The sequence below is a fragment of the Sardina pilchardus genome, chromosome 6, assembly GCF_963854185.1.
Source record: "Sardina pilchardus chromosome 6, fSarPil1.1, whole genome shotgun sequence".
In the NCBI taxonomy this organism is placed as follows: domain Eukaryota; kingdom Metazoa; phylum Chordata; class Actinopteri; order Clupeiformes; family Clupeidae; genus Sardina; species Sardina pilchardus.
In genome coordinates, this window is record NC_084999.1 from 11,349,492 (window position 1) to 11,369,058 (window position 19,567).

The following is a 19,567-nucleotide window of genomic DNA, read 5'->3' on the forward strand; positions in this document are numbered from 1 at the left end:
CCTGTAGGCTGCAGGCCCTGGCTGTGTTCCAATTCACATACTCCTATACTAATACTACCTAATATGACTTGTGCAGTCATATTAGGCATTGTAAGTACATGAAGTACGCAAATTGGGACACAGCCTCTCCCAACAGCAATGCTTCCACATTTTCCTATTTATGACCCAGAAGGCTAAGTAGAATGAGCTGATGATGTACATGGATTAATGTGACGTGAAATGGACTTGGCATGGTCCTCTAAACTTAAAAATACAGATTTAAGTGTGCCAAAGAACTATGTTAACCTAACATATTTTGTTGTCTATTTTAGAATCTGCAGTTAGAAAGTGGGCAAGACTGCACACACCTCTTAGTCAAATTGAGCTATTTTGACTGTGGCCTGTGACAGGTGGCACATATAAAGTCTGAGGATTCCTATTGAGCTGCTTTGACTGTGGCGCGTTACAGCTGGTTAGGGACATCTGAATATAAACAGCAGGATATCAGGTTGTGGGTTAAAGAAACACATTTCACATTATGAGAAAAAACATATTTATTTCCAAATAAATGCATTCATATTTATTTCCGTTACTGTTTATTACTGCATTTGCAAGCTTTTATCAATTATATTCTATTTATTCTATCCCACTCTAGACTCTAACAGCCTCAAACTCTTTCGTTTAAAGAATTAATTCGAAAGGGAAAGCACAAGCTCCAACCACTGACTACGCAGGGAGCGCTATGCGCACTCACTTCACAGGTCCCTCAGGGTGGTAATAAGACGGGGGATTGGAGCTGTTCTCACGCCTTCAGCTTGTGGTAGAGGTAAGCGCTCACAGCGATTGATTCACAATCAGACAGATTGCCATACCTACACAGAAACAGGGTAAGTAGGCTAACTACCTAACAGATCACCTGCTTAGAAAATGATTATGTTGCCAAGCCACTTAGAGGCTGTCGATACGCTTGTTACCGAAAGAAAATATGGATTGTTTTTAGAGTTATAATGAATTCTAAAAAAGTGATATGAGGGCATTTACTGTTAGCCTGTGTTATCTTCACGTTTAACCGCATCATGTCATATTTATTTATAATTTGTCTTAATCTATTTGATAGCAGTGTGAAGTGTAACGCAGGCTAAACAAATATAAAGGTTTCTAATTTAGTGTAGCGATTTTGTACGCTCTCTAACGTTATCCTCAACAGAACACCAGGTATCCTCATATGGAAAAAAATAATAGCGCAATCATTACATGCATGCGCATTTGTTTCCCTATATCGCTATTTGCACATATGACTGACTGGTATAGCACGGATAAGGTGCACTTATAGGATATGTGGCATAATGGATATACTCCTACATGTCTAATTATAATAAGCAGCCACTTATTTTTAGAAGGTCATAACATCAGTTTCCCAACTTTAGTGCTGAAGAGAATGATGCTCAAATTATTTTGCTCCAGTGATGATGATAATAATAATAATAATAATAATAATAATGCATTAGCATAATATTACTATTAAATAGCATAATGATAATAACGATGCTAATCAAAAAAACATGTGTTTAAATTAAAATAGATTATTATTCATTAAGAGAGCCGCACAGCGCTCGCACAAGTGTCTAAAATTTACATAGGTCGGATGTGAACACCTCTTATTAACGCACTTCTACAGTAAAAATGTGTCTGGGGACAATGCAAACACACCAATTAATACAATTAGACCATCGATAAATCTAAGGTTCAAAAGCTGCTAGGTAGACTCCGCGCTCATCGCAAACATTTCCTTCACAGAAGTAGGCTACGATTTTATCTTTAAAATCCACTAATACAACCAGCACTTCAATTGTATTATAATGGGTTGACACCTGAATATTTTGTAAGTAAGCTGTCTTAAGTAGCCTACAGGTGGCCTATTGGGTAACCAGAAGTTGACAACGCCATTTGGAAATGGCTATGAAATGATGTTTTGCATCATCACTGATATGAGATTGGTGTGAAATTGTAGGAGAAACCTGCTAAATAACTGGCCTCACGTGTCTACTTCATTGCCACGGTGATGGCAAGTTGGTTAGCTTTTTCTCTGGCCCCGCCTACGGTTATTGGAGCAAATTGGAATTGGGACCAATCCAATTTAAGGTGGTTACCTGGATTTTGTGTTATTAGATGCACGTGGTGATCTGAGCAGAGTTGAGTTGGAGGTGTGGCCGCTGCGTGTCCACAGGATGGAAAATATCCTTGGCTCATGAGACCGTCTTTCTCTTGTTTCCAGGTGCCGTTGTTATTCCTTATATGATGCAGCTAGGAGAAGGAGATCTGGATGACACTTCTAACCTACCGAAATCCTTTTGCCATTCGTTAACCGAGAATAACAAAAACAGTCCTGGCTCAGTACCGATTGATTTTCACGAGGTTAATCCGCCAGCCTCTCAACCTAAACCAGGAGCGAAAAAGCTTTTATCCAAAACTGAACACGACGAAATGCTTGGAGAGGGGCAGAACGATGCTCTCCCTCTGCCGAAGGCCTCTGTCCAAGATCGAAAAAGTTCTCTGACGGAGGAAGACCCATCCAGTGACCGGCTAGACGGAATTAGCCCCGATCGTTATTTTATATCGGCGTCTTCGCACCAAACGCAAGACATGAATCCCTGTTCTCTGTTTCCTTACCCGGGCCAAGCGGGAACAATTTACGCAGGATCCGATGGAGCCAGGTATCCAGCGTCGTTGCACTATAGTTCCGTCCTCCCCTCCACGGGCTTCTCCTCTCCAGTCTGCACTGGACGAGGACAGTGCGGTTCGGGCTACCAATTCGGACAGGGTCACGGCTGTATCTATCCATCTTATCAAGGAAGTGGACCTGGTATTGGTTCCATGCCACTCTCGGGGACAAGTACTGGTCTGAGGGCTCAGGTTTATCTTTGCAATCGCCCTCTCTGGCTGAAGTTTCACCGACATCAGACGGAGATGATAATTACCAAACAGGGCAGGTTTGTTGAAATTATTTTAAGTTGTGAAGGAAGTCTGTCTTGATTGCACCGGTTATTTTCCCATTGAGAGCTAATTTCAACGTAATTGACAATTACATAATTCAACGCAAATAATGTGATTATATATGATAAACATTATTACCTGTGATATCATAATGTACTCCTATGCACGATACCAAATAGTGGAGGAATTATGGCTAAAAATATGGTTGATGTATAGCTCATGTTTTGCTCATCTCCTATTTTCATATCTGAAAACTTTGCGTGGCAATTAATTATTTGCGTGGCAATTTATTATTAAATTAATATGTGTTCATATATCCAATATGTTCATATTTTGCAGGCGGATGTTTCCCTTTCTGAGCTTTAATATGACAGGTTTAAGACTGAACGCACATTACAATGTTTTCGTGGAGGTCGTTTTGGCTGATCCGAACCATTGGAGATTTCAAGGGGGGAAATGGGTGACCTGCGGAAAGGCAGATAACAACATGCAAGGTACAGTAGGCTAGGCAATAGCCACATATTTACAGCAGGCGCCTCAGTTGACAGTTTTCACTCTTATCATTGCAATTTTCTCTATTGAAAACGAACTCCGTTGAATTATACTGGGTGCTCAATTACTGTGTCATTCTAAACCAGTTTTATTTCGATTGTTAGGAAACAAGGTGTATGTTCATCCGGAATCACCTAATACGGGTGCTCATTGGATGAGACAAGAGATCTCATTTGGCAAACTTAAACTGACTAATAACAAAGGAGCGAACAGCAGCAATTCTCAGGTAATGTAAACGATTTTAACAAAAATATATAAATGCAATAAATAACGTTACAAAATTAATAATGATAATAATAATAATAATAATAATAATAACAATAATAATAATAATAAATGATAATAATAAAAATGATAATAATATGACATTGGCAAAGCAGAGCTCATAGTCTGATGGATAATAACACCCCAGGGTGTATGAGTGTAGCTGTTTGATTTTGATACTGATCGTATACTGATTAAAGCTACAGTTTTTGTGTCTTGCATTTATTTCCATCATGCAGATGATTGTACTTCAGTCCCTTCATAAGTATCAGCCAAGACTCCATATTGTAGAAGTTGGTGAGGATGGAGTGGAAGATGTAAATTGTGATTCAAAGACCCAGACCTTCACCTTTGTTGAGAACCAGTTTATTGCTGTTACTGCATATCAAAACACAGATGTAAGTAACTGTTATGTGTGCTGTCTATCTTGGGAGGGTTGGTGGTGTGTTTCTCAATTCATGAAAAATTTGTTGCCACTTTTTAGATTACACAGTTGAAGATTGACCACAATCCTTTTGCAAAAGGGTTTCGAGATAATTATGATTCGTGAGTATTCCTTTTTTTTCTCTTTGACCAAGGAAATATGTTGGCGTCTTACGTAATTTGCATGTATACATTGTCCTAATACATTTCATCTTCTATTTGCAACATTATAATGAGCTGCTGTAGGAGATTGTACAATAACATATATGCTTTACATGCTCATGTCCAGAGAGTACATGTTTGAATGGGAATATCCACAAGCCTTCATTTCCCCCTCCTCTAATTTCCAGGATGTACACGGCACCAGATGGAGAAAGGTTGACTCCATCCCCCACGGACTCCCCTCGCTCCCACCAGATCGTGCCCGGTGCCCGCTACGCCATGCAGCCCTTCCTCCAGGATCAGCTTGTGACCAACCAGGGCCGCTTCTACAACGGCGAACGGGCAGTGCCACAAACCAACGGTCTGCTCTCGCCGCAGACAGAAGATGTGGCCTCTGCCTCTGCGCAGAGGTGGTTTGTCCCCATGCAGCAGGCAACAGCTAACAAACTGGACCTGGCCTCGTACGAGGGCGACTACTCCAGCGGCCTGCTCCCCTACGGCATCAAACCTTTGCCCCTGCCCACGTCGCACTCTTTCGGCTACTACTCGGACTCCGCCTTCACGTCGGTGGCCGCCGGGTGGGGTCCGCGCAGCGCCTACCAAAGAAAGATGACCACGACAGGCCTGCCCTGGTCCCCCAAGCCGAGCCCCACGGGTTTCACGGACGACCAAATGTGCGAGAAGGACAAAGCGAGAGAGGAGGGGTTGTCAAGTGCACAGCTGCAGACGCCAGCCTGGCTGGAGACGCCCTCGTCTCTGAAGCCGCTGGACGCAGCAGACCCGGGGGTGTACGCCGTAGGGTGCAAGCGCAGGCGGCTCTCTCCAGGGGAGTCCAGTGTGGAGGGCTCTCCGGCGGTGAAGGGTGAGGACTTGGCCGTGCCAGAGAACCTGGCCAGAGAGACTTCTTCCAAAGGCATGAGCTATTATGCCTTCTATACCAGTCCCTAAAAAGCTTTAAAAGTTCCTTTAGTCTTGGGTGAGATTTATTTGGTCTCCATTCCCATATTACTCTCGTGCTACCACAGTGTATTCATATACGTTTTGTAATCGGTGCAGCTGTCTTCAGATTCAACATCTCCAAAAGCTTCTGAAGCTTCTTTCAAACTGACACTCCACTATGTCCAATAGTATTATTAGTTATTCGATCATGTTATTATGGCTCCAGCATGTCCTATGCTATATATTTTTACTGATAGGATTTTTATTTATAACTGTACAATATTTGTGAAGTGTGGGATGAGATGTGTTACATGTGTTCTTACATTGTTTGTGTATCAAAGTGTTGTATGACGGGTAATAAAGTCCCACTGTGCTTTTAAAAACTTCCCCCCCCAAATGACACACTGGATAGTGAATTGGGGTTCAATATAATTCTAAGTCTACTTGTGTATTTCTGAAAATGTAATACGGCATAAATATGGTTGTTTATATCTGTATTTATATTTAAAAGAGTAGCGTGTCTGTGGGGGAATCCAGGGGCGTTATTGGGAGACAGTGGGGACTTGTCATCCTCAACTTTTAAAAGGTGATGTGTCCCTCCCGACAGCCATCTAAAAAATGGACAAATGATCGCCACAGACACAAATAAGTTCTAACTGCTGACCAGTGAATTTCGTGGCAGCCTACGCGCACAAGACAACGAGATAGCACAAAGGAATGCAGGTAGACGTAGTGAAACAACTCTACCACACGCGCGCAGTTTTCATGGGCTCTCAGGTCTTGAGCACAGTGAATCTATGTTCTCGAGATAGCACACCATTAATTAAGGCAAACATTTTACCTATTCAAAATAACAATTTTACCGTATAGCCACATTTACCATAACATATGGCCACTGTGTAACTCACCATATAAAATGCTAACACCAAACTCTCACTGAAGCACACCAGTGTTTGTGATTGTGCCAGTTGAAGAACCACAGTCTCAACGCACTGCCCCAATGCACAGCTGGAAATCTGGTCGGCCTAAATCTCCGTTTTTTGACACTGATATCCACACGAAATGATCTCGTGTTATTCTTAGTTATTCTGGAGTCTGGTTCAGTCAATGTAGCAGGGGATTCAAAACTAAACTATTTTTGTGGAGGCAGACGTAAAACATCAAGAGCAGTTCCCATCCATCGTTATCAATGGTTTTAAAATTATATTTACTAGTACACAAATTACGTTTTTAAAAAAAAAAAAAAAAAAAAAAAAAGATCTTGCGTTCACAAATGCAGGATAGGATAATTACCGGTGTAGGCTATCGGAAAGCTTTACATGCCTATGCCCCAGAAGACTGCACTGCGTCGAATGGTCTTTAAATTACTTTTGTCCCGGGATAAAACACACACACACACACACACACACACACACACACACACACACACACACACACACACACACACATTTGAATGGTCTGTAACTGGTTTTAGGCTATAGCTCTCTCCACGGCACCGCGTCGTTTAGGATATGATCACCACTGATCCGCTGATGTAGGCTATCAGAAACACAATTTTTAACATGTAACCTCAAAAAAGCTAGTCTAACCATTTAATCTAGTCACTGACGACGCAGCTGTCTGTGTCGGGTTATTAGGCGTTGGGGGGTCATTAATCAACTGTATCAGTCAACGTTTGGAAAGTGTGAAGTCGACCATGAGCACCACTAGAGGTCAGTAACTACCCTGTAAACAAAGGGGTTTGTAGAATGATGGGCATTAACATTTAGAACAAGAGATAACCAAAATGGCATGTAGGCAAGAATATGTGAAAAAAATATCGTTACACGATAACAACATATCTGTTCATACATTTTAAAATGGAAACTTGTCTGCAAGACACCTTAGATGTGGCTTGAGAGTTTAACATGTTCCATTATTTCAAAGAAGGTATTTGACAATTTAGCCAATATTATCTCATGGTCTTAATTATCATTAACAGCTATTTTATCACAAATAAAACATCGCAAGGGGGAAATCATTTTACGTTAAAAAGGAGAGAAAGTAGAAATGTGAAATATATGGCTCAGCCATTACTCAAGTGAAATCTCTCCAAGTCAAATTAATTAATGAAAATACTACTTTAGCGCCATTGTTTTAATTCGAGTTTGTCCATATCTTTGCATTAAATGAAAATAGTGCAAACCGAAGAGGTTTGGAAATAATCCAGACCAAGAGGGATTGAAATTAATTTATTTTGAATGCATCTGAATTACAGTGTATGTCTGCCTCTATAGTCTTTGTCTGTATGAGTCCCCATCACATTTATGGTATGGTTAGGGTTATGGTTATGGTGTGTTGCTGTTTGACAGACGCTTAAAGCAACTTGCATAAATTAATTGTTTCAAATAAAATAGAAGCTATATGAGTGAACTTTCACTCAGTGTAAGCATCTGATATGAGGCAGAGTAATTATTATCTAGCTACAGTACTTATCTCTCTGTTGAGTGATAACGTGCAGTAATAACCAAATGTGTTACTGTAAACCCCGCTCTGACATGAGGAAGTCAGTGGTCAGAGAGTGTGAGCTGCACATTTGCTTCTGAGCAATAAGGAAGAAGGTGCACAATGCAGACAAGACCTACTTTCTGCTCTCTGCAATAAGGAATCAACTGGCCAAAAACACTTTGAACATGATGTTCACGTAACAGGAAAACAGTTTGTGTAATAGGCTACTTTGAACCATGGAGCACTGGTTCCCATGGCACCCTATGTTTCTGCACCTTAGAGGAAAGGTGTCATACATGTGGAATAGACTCAAGAACCACCAGCAAACTAACAAAACCTATAATAATTATAGAGGGAAACGGGGGCAGAGGGTGGGGGGCAGTGCATTTAGCCATTCTGTGCTCATCAATATTCTTATAGACTGTAAATTGTTGTAGATGAGACTGGTCCTGACTGAACGGTGTGTTTTCTTCTGACTAGTACTTATTTTTACCACTAGGTGGCAATTGTTTAGCTGTTTCAGAACATCATCACACTTACGGAAATTGTTAACTATGGAAACAATGGAAAATTCAGTACAGACAATATGTACAGACACTAATCAAGGTAACACGGTTACAATCAAAGAAACATTGGCTTCCTTTCAATCAGAATGTGGGTGTTTTTTCCGCTTTTCAGTAATGCAGTCATCTCATTTAAATCAAAGGAGCTCAATAAAATAAGACAGTATATATATATATATACATAAGTTACCATAAGTGGAAGGAACACAAATTGTGCAATTCTACTTAGACAACGCAGACTACTTACATGGCTTCACCACTGTTACTGACAGAGATTTTAATATAAGTAAGGTAGTTATGAGTACAAAAATATAGGCCTTTGACAAGAGGATTGGATTGATAGTGTTTTGGGACCCCGCCATTGATTTCAAGGCAGCGCTGCCTTGAAGTCAGCAGTGGGGGGCCTAAAACACATAGAAGAGAGGATTCATGGAGGAAGGAAGGAAGAAGAAGGCTGTATAAAAGGATCAGTTTCCTGAACCGTAGAGGGACTTTGGCCAACAGGGAATCGAATGGGCACTGTGTTGGATACCAATATTTCTGTAAGGGCCTTTTACAAAGGCCTATTGATGATTGCCTATGCTATATTGTCATTCATTTCAATATAGCATAGGCCCCACAGGTTTACGCTGTAGAGTTATCTGAATTTGTTAACATGTGATCTCAACTTTTTTGGTTATCTGCTTGTAACTGGTCAGCTGACAAAAAAACAGTATGACGTAGGGTGTTTTTTCCACCAGAAGTTGGACATTTCTACTTTGAAAACAGCTCTGACAAACAGCAGAAAAAGAAAAAGTATGCGATCGCATTGAAAACACAGTTTACTCCACTTTAAATGTAATGCAGAATGGACGCTGCAGCTGTGAAAAATCCCCCTAATCTGAACATAGCCTAAGGCTGAATAAAGTCAGGTACAGTAAGCAGCTCCTCAGTTAAAATGTTGACAGGTGTGTTGCATGTTTATGGTGTTATACTTTATAATTCCTTGTGCCTCTCCCATTGATACTGCATCTGGGTCAACATTCCAGTAAATCATCCTGTCCAATCATAAATGTTTATGGAGGAAATGAGGTCCTTAGGTCTAAAGTCTAACTGCATGCAGTCTTACAGGTAAGACTTTGAAAATATCAGCACAGAGAGAGAGACACATCTTGGCCTCAACTATTTTTAAATAATCTAGTGAGAAGCAAAAGGCAGAGGTAAAATTTCCTTGTTTTTGTAGTTGCTTATTTTATACAGTATGGTCAGTTGATGTCACAGAGTAAGTGAAGCTAAAATTGTATGCATTCACGGATATGTAATATGTAGGTAATGTATTCCTAAATGCATATCGAGGGCTAAGAAGCAAGATGGCAAGTGACATTTTGGTCAAAATTGAGTTATATATCACCTGAAAGCTCTTGATGAGCTCTTTCTAACTGACAAAATTATAGAAGTGAAATATTTATAAATATAAAGCTATTGAACAAAAACCAAAGGTCTTTAACTGCGAACATATAGAAGCAGTTCGATTTGTTTTGACTCTCCTGTCAAGTTGGTGAAATGTCACTTATACCCTCTTGCTTCCTCAGCCCGCGATGTGTTGTGTTTTGCAGTAATAGAGTGCAATGCAACTATTGAGCTAACTAAAAAAACACAAAACTACACAGTGCCTGTCCAGGATGGCAGGTAAGAATGCACATGACCTAAAAACAGTTGTTTGTTGTTGTTGTTGTTGTTGTTGTTGTTGTTTCATCGGACTTCAGTTGGTGAGGATGTCCACCAGTGTCGCCTCTGGTAATGGCTTAGTGGTCGTCACGCATGTGTACCGAGAAGATGATGTCTCGAAGGGAGATGCGCCACCAAATGTGGTTGTTCCACCCGTTTCCCCATGGCTGGGAAATGGCGCTCCACGGGCAGTTCAACCAAATAATGTTGCTATTGCACCATTCATCAATGTGTTAGAACCACTTGTGAGAAGAGACCAGACAACTGTGGGGGTACGTTTCTTTAAAATGTATTGGGCTATTAATTAAATAAATAAATAAAACCAGGTATAGCTGTTTTGCCTCAGATACAGGTTTGTTTGAGAACACCACAGCTCCTAGATTTACCATTGTCAAATTAAACAAATTTTCATCACTGACAAGCTCATATATTTCTATGGGAGATTCTTTAAGAGCCGTCTCTCCTCACCAGAAATTCTCTGGTTATGGTGACTCAGCATAGCATCAGGACATTCACTTCCAAACTCTTCATGGAGACATACAGTATATCTCAGTGAGATCAAAATGACCTGAGATATTAGTCACAACTCATGCGGAGCCATGGCTAACTGTGAATATGTCTCAATAAATGTGAATGAAAAATGTTTGTGTTTCTATCTAGGCCCAAAAAAAGTCCCAGAGTTCTCTTTCGGTTGAGTTCACTCAACATGAACAAATAGGAAATCATCTTCAGCTGGATGTCATCGATCTGAACAAGTCCTCAACAGTCCATTTTAGAGATTTTATTTTTTGCATGTTGCAAGAAAGTCATCTCTGCTTCACTTCCTTCTTCAACTTTACAAGAGTTTCTAACCAGCTTTCAAGAACGAAGCGTTGAACCTCCCAAGCGAGCTAACAGCCCAAACCACAGCAGAATTGCACCATCTCCTGCCCAGGTCTCGTCAGCTTTTACTTTCAGTTGCTATCAATCCCCAATAAAACTTTTTTTAGAACTGCTATCAATAATGCAAACATAATGACAGCGGATTACTGTAGTCGCCACATGCCAGCTGGATATGGACGGTCATGACTGGTGCATAGCCTGCCTTGGAGTGCCCAAGCTGCTCTGATCTCCTGAAACCCACTACGAAGGGAGTTTAACCAGAAACTTTAATGAGGAGACACAGCACTCAAAGAATCCTCCATACCGTAATTTCCCGACTATTAGCTACGGCTTATACATCAATTTTGAAAAAATTCTTCAGCTATAAGGTTAAAACAGGGGGCCAGTTAATATGGTGCTAATATGGTTTTGTTTCTTTTAACTTGCATAATACACTGTCCTGCCGCTTATACAAAAAGCGGCTTATATGCGGGAAATTACTGTAGAACTGTATGGGAATAGTTTGTAATGCCAATATGGCAGTAGTCTGCACACATCCTGTCCCTCTGTAATGTAACTAACCACATTTTTGCCTTTTTTATCCTTAATTTGTTTGGGTGGAAAATATTAATATCGTTCAATTCAGATTTCAGACCTCCCTTACTTATGCCTCCCCATTCATTTTAATAGGAAAATAAAAACGCTTTACCAAGATAGCTGCTGAGTAGGTTAGTTTAACCTAGTTAGCTCTCAGAGTCTAATCAAATCGATCAGATAGGTTCAGATCGATGACGACAACTGAAGAAGACTTCCCATTTAGCATCTTGTGTTCTCCTTCAGAGAACAGAGGTTACCTTTCACTTTAACAAGTTCATATTGTGAAAAAATAATATCACTGTTTCTGTTTCATTTTCCACAGACGGTTCAGCTGCTGATTGGCGTGATTGCATTTTTGTTCGGTATTGTGACAGTTATTGATCACATTACTGTATCAGCAACAAGTGGCATCATGTTCTGGGGCTCAATTGTTGTAAGATTCATTCACCTATTCATGTGCCTTTTACTTGTATGATAATTAATTTCATATTATGAATACTTGTGAATGTATGGCTCAACAGTATATGGTTTTGTAAAGCATCATTTCATCTCCAATACCATCTCATTTTTTGTGTGTGTGTGTGTGTGTGTGTGTGTGTGTGTGTGTGTGTGTGTGTGTGTGTGTGCTGCCCTCAGCATGTCATTGCAGGCTATCTCACTGTTTTTAATGCCAAAAACAACTCCAGTCAGAGATGGGTGAGTATCACGCTAACAAAGTTAACTTAATTCTGTCATATCCAGTTTCTATGACATACTTTAATGTGTTAATAATGGTCAGTCTATTTCTTTCTGTGACAGGACACAGCCTTGCTGATGATGAATATCCTCAGCTCCATAACTGCAACAATCGCCATAGTTCTGTACTGCGTGGATTTCAACATTCGTTACTACTACTACTACGATAGGGTATTATAATCTCAAAATCTTTTTTTTTTTTTTAAGCATATATTTTTGGGCTTTTTATGCCTTTAATGACAGTGACAGTGTAGAGTGACAGGAAGAAAATGGGAGAGAGAGCATGGGTGGGATCCAGAAAAGACCATGGGGCAGGAATCGAACCCGAGTCGCCGGCGTACGGAGCAGGTGGCCCAGCAAGAAGCGCCCCAGATGGGGCCATAATCTTAAAATCTATAATCTCAATCTGAAAGTATACTTCACAGTCTGTGGGTGTCTGTGCACAGTGTGAATGGACTACATCTCATCATCCAGGCAGTCCGCATGGGCTGTCCTTGCAGGCAGCACCAACATTTTACGTTGTATGGACTGGGCTTCTGTGCATTGATTGCTCTGAGATCAGTCTGAAACATTAGTTAAGCCAAGCCACATTTTCTATTTGAAGTTAGTGAATGAACACAGGCGTGAAGTATAGCGTAGCACTGCAGTCCAAAGGGCCTTATCACCATTCAATAATAGTGTACCATCATTAAGAGATGGAAAGGGTTGGTGAGGGATTGCTCCATGCATTACGCAACTGTGGTATTCCCCTTATCTTAATTTTCAAGGTACTGGGTATCCAGGGCAACCAGGGCTGTAGTGGAGGCTAAGCACAAGTGAACTCAATTTATCGACCTCTGGAATTTCAGAAATAGAGTTAGTCCACCTCTCATGAAGAGTGTATTCATCAATTGCAACTTTTAACATTAAAAAAAACACACTGTATACACATTCACACTACGGTACTCATCAACACTCTAGGAACCATTTGTACCACTACAAATGTTAAATATTTGTTTTAAACATTGGACCGTAACCTCCACCATCGTCAAACATGTTCTGAATGGCTTTTTAAAAAATCTGATAAAACATGGCCCAGTCCACCTTACCGAGATCACAGAACTTATAGTTTACCCACCTCTTATTTTGCCACTACCCCCCTGTGAGTACCCATTTAGCACTAAAGGGGTACTTAATTAATCTAGAACCGTTAAAACGTAGTGCAATACCAGATGTTCTAGGCGCGCATCACCAATGTCAGAGATTGAATTCTCCTTCTTGTGAGTGTGGTTTAAAGATATGTTTGAAGCGTTCATTTTCAGGTAAAAGTACATTGTGTTTCTTTTAAAAACAAGTAGAATTGCATCAAAGTGTTTTACAGATGTGAAATGAGAAAGAAATTTAATTTCTACCCATACATGTATATATAAGTAATATATACTGTATATGTATATAGTATATATACGTATATATATATATATATATATATATATATATATAGTACCATAAGAAATACTAGTAATATAATAACATACTGTAAGTAATGTTCTTTTTCTTGTTTTCAGACCTCTATCCATGGGATTTCTGGGGTGATGTTAGTGCTGTCTCTGTTGGAGTTAGTTCTCTCGGCTGCAGTATCAATTATTACTTACAAAGCCATTTCATCGTCTACCCCAGGGGTGAGGGTTGTCACTTTATTTTTCACTGTGGATTCTTTTCCCTATTCCTGTGGTGTGTACAGTATGTCCATCAATGAATCTCAGTTAATACTACTGATGTTACACAGATGGTGCACAACACTTCAAGTCAACAGGCCCCGTATTTGCCCCCATCATATGAAACCGTTACTGATACTGTGAACACATCTGAGGTAAGGTATCAGCATTTAGTTGTTATGTTTTTTTCTTGTGGATCAACTGTGGATCATGAAGTTTATTTTTTTTCGGTTTTCCTCTTTTAGACAAGGTTTTTCCCATCTACTGTTTCTTCCTCACGTCATGGCAGCAGTGACAAACCTGAAGATCTACCCTCTACTTAATAGCAGGATCACGTACTGTAACTGAAGCATCTGTGGTTTATGAAGCCGACTTTTCAAAACCCATGCATTTCAATTACGTACACTTTCCATCCAATTTGATCACACAAATCTGATGTCATTTTTGAAGTTGAAGTTATGTTTTTCCTGTATGTTCACTGAACGTGAATAAATTGAATAAGTCTTATAAAAGTCTTTCGCAAATATTACAAGTGGCAGCAGTGGCAACTAATCTGCTTCCTCAATATGTTTGTGTGATTATAACAATGTCATTCTGATTTATTTGTATCTTTGTTGGCTTTACATACCAGGTGCATGAGGAATGCAGTAATGCTAACATGTAAACACAACATCTCCATGAGTGCAGGAGATACATCAGTGTGCATATACATTATCACAAAATCGCTATATGAAGAGTATGAATATCACTATTAAATGGATTCTGCATGCAGGTCTCCCTTAAGGCTTTGCTCAAATCTGTATTTATCTACAGTTATTGCTGTAGCCTATACAGCCCCTGTTGTTCTAATGTCAGAATAAAGCAATATGTATGTTTTATAATTTTATAAGTGACTATTTTGTTTTGTCAAGCCAAGTCAAGTCATTTTATTTGTATAGTGCATTTAAAAACTGTTTGAGTTGACCCAAATAGCTTTACAAATTGTGAGGTTAGACATGACAATAATAAAAACAGCAAGACCAAATATTTTTTTATTAACCTTTGTATAATGCTAAGATTTTTTACATCTACTACAGTGGTGAAGTGCGGCAATGCTATGGTTTACTGTATAATTATATCAATAACTAGATATTCCACCAAAATATGACAGTTAAGAAGCAAGCTAGTTTTTACCTGGCAGCTAAGTTTAAACTACACTTAAAGGTGAATATGAAAGTTTTTTAACTTAATTTGCTGATCATCTTCGGAGTCATTGGAATGGTTATTTGACTTATTTCGGGCTAAATTATGGCTATCTCGCTTGAAGATTTCAAGGAACTTTTCTGTGCCCTATTTTAACTTGGAATACAGTGGCCCACTTCCAGCAGCAGAGGCGTTGTATTTAGACAACACAGTTTAAACACCTGGCTCACAATAACATGCTTTTCAGTTGGGATGAACTTTATTGACAATTTTAACCTTTCCTGGAATCGGAGGGAATATTTCAGACCAAATAGCACAGAGCTGAGTTGGACTGGGGCCAAGATCTTAACTGAAAACGATTGCCTCTCTGTTCTGCACCCAACATTTTTTCTGCCAACCTTGAGCTGAACCTCTGATAAGCGTTCAGTAGCCATACTGTATTTAAACGGAATAGCTGATGACATCAACAGCTCGGCCAAACCAAAGCACACTGCACAAGCTGAAACAGAGATATGCCCAACCCTCTGTTCATCCCCCGCTAGTTTCCACACACATAGATACAGTCTTTCCTGAAGAGCTAGGTGAATTGTCATTTGCATATAGAGTTTGACTGTCATATCAGGGGATCTAAACTGTCATGGAATTAATTTCACTAAACGATACTTTTCCCTAACACAGCATGTACAGGCGCCAACACACTCTCTTGGCCATACCCTCGGGTCACAAAGGGTCTCAATGTCTCTACAAAGGGTCTCAATGTCTCTACAGCTTAAAGATCAGAGAAGTGCTCAACTGTCAACAGCAGCACTGCACCATTACTATTCAAGAAAGTTAAAGACAAACAGAAAGCACAATGGAAGCAAAATCCTAAACTCCTAAAAAGACAGGGAAGACCGAAAGAAAATGGTGTAAATACAAACTTCAGATCCACTATGAAATCCATAAAGAAATCCATTTAACTCTGAATATGCAAAGCAAGACAGTCTTTCTTTTCTAACATCATCAATTGAAGTTCAAATAACACTCAAATAACAATTCCCCACAATTAACGCCTGAACTTCTCTCAACTAATAAATGCAATGAGTTTTCATCTTTCAAATTGGTATTTTGATTACTTTCAGTCTGTTATTTGAGCAAATCACAACACTGAAACAGCTCTCATTAAGGTTTTCAATGACATACAGTATAGGTGTTAAAATGTGATGGCCGTTTCTCTCACGCTTTGAGTGATCCACACACTGCGTGAAATGTATTTCTTGTATTACAACTTACCGCCAAGAGGTGGCAGTAGGCTACAGTCCGCGGTAGTGCCCTATAGTCCGCGGTAGCACTTTAGCGTTTTAGGACTCCTAATTTTTTTCACTAAAAGTAATTCACGAGGCATAGCCTAGGACAGCTTAAAATATGAGAAGACTCCTAACTCACTATTTACAAACCGCTTTTAGTGGCATTTCACGTTGCAATGTAGTGAAATGTAGGCCTACGTGCAGTTACAGCTGTCATGCGAGGGAAGTGTCAGGAGCGCCTAACCAAAAATCACAAGCGCCCAACCAAAAATCACTAAGTTGATGTTTTTCTTGTGACTCAATGATTGCGCTTTACTGCAGGCTAATATAAATTAAAAGACCGACTCCCCTGTTGGGCTCATTCTCGCTACTTGTGTTACTTTACGTTAATTTGCGTGTTGGTTTGAGTTTTGGTGAGCTTCTATTATGGAGTGTAATATACCCACATTTCATTCATACCAGTCCTTAGTGCAGTGGCTAAAGCAGATGACTTGTCAGTTGTCATTGTATCATTGCAGGTTCTAATCCTGAAGCAATCAACATGCTTTTGTTTCTGACTAGCCTACAGTGAAACATGGAGATAACCTTGTAATGCCGTGGAGCTATTATTTAAACTGATGTCGTGTTCCTGGCCACTCGATGTAAAACATGATTCAAGCATTTATCTCCAGCAGGGTTGATTACTGCAATGGATAGTAGAGTTTCACAGGCATTTCAGAAAAGACTATCAAACAGCTTCAGGTGATACAAAATGCAGCAGCTGGGGGTTCTCACAAAACAAAAAAGAACTTATCACATTACTCCAATTCTTAAGTCACAGAATTGACTTTAAAGCACTACTGCTTGTTTATAAATCAGAAAATGGAGCTGGACCTAAATACCCATCAGACATGCTTCAGCAGTACACACCTTCTCGTCCTCTCAGGTCTCAGGAGAAAAAAACAGTTAGTAAAAGAGAAAGAATGGTAAGATAAAGTTGGATGTCATCTGCATATGACCAAAGAGATGGTGGTAGATTTCAGGAGGTCTAAGCCTGCTCTGCTGCCAGTCACCATTGAGGAGTTCAATGTGGAGGTGGTGAACACATACAAGTACCTGGGCATACATCTGGACGATAAACTGGACTGGTCAGTCAACACTGAAGCAATATACAAGCAAGGGCAGAGCAGGCTGTACTTCCTGAGGAGGCTGCGGTCCTTCAATGTCTGCAGCAAGCTCCTCTGGATGTTTTACCAGTCTGTTGTTGCCAGCGTCCTCTTCTATGCTGTGGCAATGTGGCATGCTGGGGAGGAAGCACTAGGAAGAGGGATGCTGGGCGACTAGACAGGCTGGTAAGGAAGGCTGTCTCTGTTGTGGGAGCTGATCTGGAGTGCATCACTTCAGTGTCAGACGAAAGGACCCTGAACAAGCTACACAGCATCCTGGACAATGACTGTCATCCACTCTACAGCACTATCATACAGCAGAAGAGCTTGATCAGCTGGAGACTACGCTGGAGACTGCACAACAGACAGACTGAGGAAGTCATTTGTACCCAGGGCCATACAACTGTACAATGCTTCACTGAAGGGAAAAGGAGAGTTGGACTTCTATGCATAGTATATCTGCACCTCCACCCTCTTATACACTTACATGGCATAGCTTATGTCTACCCTCTTTTTGTCCATATATTTGACCAATGACTAATGTCTGCACCCATATCTAACTATCCTTGCACTGCTGCTATAACTCTTATATTACTATGTTAGGTTTATTCTAATTGTCCATATATTTAAACTAGTACTGTTATTATTATTATTACTATGCTTACATTTTGTACTGCACATATTTATTGCTGGTCACTAGAATTTAATCTTGCACTGTTGCACTGTTGGACTTACTATGCTTACTTTTTGTACTGTACATATTTATTAGTCACTAGATTTAATCTTGCACTATTGCACTGTTGGACTTATTTGCACTACCAACTTGACACACACCTCATACTGGTTCACAGTACCAATCCTCAGTACATTCATGCACATATAGTATTTACTGCTCCTTTAGTCATGTTGATTTGTTGATTTGCTTTGTATTTTCCTGTTTACATTGTATTGCATGTTGTGTGTGGTGTCTTAAGCTGCTGGGACCTTGAATTTCCCCTTGGGGATCAATAAAGTATCTATCTATCTATCTATCTAGCAGTGGAAGTTAAAGGGACACTTCACCGATTAGCATTAAGCTTTGTATCTTTAGAAAACCAGTCATGTTTTTGAATGGTCGTGCATCATTCCCTCAATTTGCCTTGAGATGGGAGAAATACAGATTTCAATGTTGGACTTCCTGCTTTCAATGATGTAAAAATCATAATTTTACATCATTGAAAGCAGGAAGTCCTATTCATGGGTTTCATTGAAATCCGTATTTCTCCCATATTAAGGCAAACTGAGGGAATGATGCACGACCATTCAAAAACATGACCCCCGCGCTGAAATTGTTACCTGATATAGCAAGACCACTTATAGCCTAAGCATTATAGGAAGAGTCGGGAGAATTCCCCGTAGTACGGTGTACATTTTAGGACATCCTCAGACTCAGGTGTCAGACTCAGAAAAACAACTGTCATCTTCAGACAAAACTGTCTCAGCTTCAGAAAAAACTTGTCATCCTCAGACAAAACTATGTCAGCGTCAGAAAAACCTTATCATCCTCAGACTCAGGTGTCAGACTCAGAAAAACAACCGTCATCTTCAGACAAAACTGTCTCAGCGTCAGAAAAAACTTGTCATCCTCAGACAAAACTATGTCAGCGTCAGAAAAACCTTATCATCCTCAGACAAAACTGTGTCAGAGTTTCTTTCCGAGACCTGACTCTGAGAACTTTTCACCCGAGACTTTTTTGTCTGACTCTTTTTTTCCGAGACCTGACTCTGAGAACTTTTCACCCGAGACTTTTTTGTCTGACTCTGACAGAGGTTTTCCTGACTCTGACACAGTTTTGTCTGAGGATGATAAGGTTTTTCTGACGCTGACATAGTTTTGTCTGAGGATGACAAGTTTTTTTCTGACGCTGAGACAGTTTTGTCTGAAGATGACGGTTGTTTTTCTGAGTCTGACACCTGAGTCTGAGGATGTCCTAAAATGTACACCGTACTGTGGAGAG

General features: G+C 40.1%; 2 protein-coding genes across 2 annotated transcripts; both read left to right on the forward strand.

Moving 5' to 3' along the window:
• Positions 1 to 625: 625 nt before the first annotated feature.
• Positions 626 to 5,745, forward strand: eomesb (eomesodermin homolog b). The gene is made up of 7 exons (XM_062538400.1): positions 626 to 805; positions 2,255 to 2,969; positions 3,313 to 3,467; positions 3,630 to 3,751; positions 4,029 to 4,187; positions 4,274 to 4,335; positions 4,563 to 5,745. Exons 2-7 carry the CDS (start codon positions 2,275 to 2,277, stop codon positions 5,320 to 5,322), a joined length of 1,953 nt encoding a protein of 650 aa, XP_062394384.1. The 5' UTR covers positions 626 to 805; positions 2,255 to 2,274; the 3' UTR covers positions 5,323 to 5,745.
• A 4,372-nt stretch (positions 5,746 to 10,117) lies between these two features.
• Positions 10,118 to 14,786, forward strand: LOC134082304 (membrane-spanning 4-domains subfamily A member 5-like). The gene is made up of 7 exons (XM_062537953.1): positions 10,118 to 10,342; positions 11,851 to 11,961; positions 12,165 to 12,224; positions 12,327 to 12,434; positions 13,808 to 13,921; positions 14,029 to 14,112; positions 14,203 to 14,786. Exons 1-7 carry the CDS (start codon positions 10,118 to 10,120, stop codon positions 14,278 to 14,280), a joined length of 780 nt encoding a protein of 259 aa, XP_062393937.1. The 3' UTR covers positions 14,281 to 14,786.
• The last annotated feature ends 4,781 nt before the right edge of the window (positions 14,787 to 19,567 follow it).

Coding starts and splice junctions, on each gene's coding strand:
- eomesb (XM_062538400.1), top strand. CDS start 2,275: ATGATGCAGCTAGGAGAAGGAGATCTGGATGACACTTCTAACCTACCG. Junction 3,468..3,629: donor GGCAGATAACAACATGCAAG/GTACAGTAGGCT, acceptor TTCGATTGTTAG/GAAACAAGGTGTATGTTCAT. Junction 4,336..4,562: donor TTTCGAGATAATTATGATTC/GTGAGTATTCCT, acceptor TCTAATTTCCAG/GATGTACACGGCACCAGATG.
- LOC134082304 (XM_062537953.1), top strand. CDS start 10,118: ATGTCCACCAGTGTCGCCTCTGGTAATGGCTTAGTGGTCGTCACGCAT. Junction 13,922..14,028: donor TTTCATCGTCTACCCCAGGG/GTGAGGGTTGTC, acceptor GATGTTACACAG/ATGGTGCACAACACTTCAAG. Junction 14,113..14,202: donor ATACTGTGAACACATCTGAG/GTAAGGTATCAG, acceptor TTCCTCTTTTAG/ACAAGGTTTTTCCCATCTAC.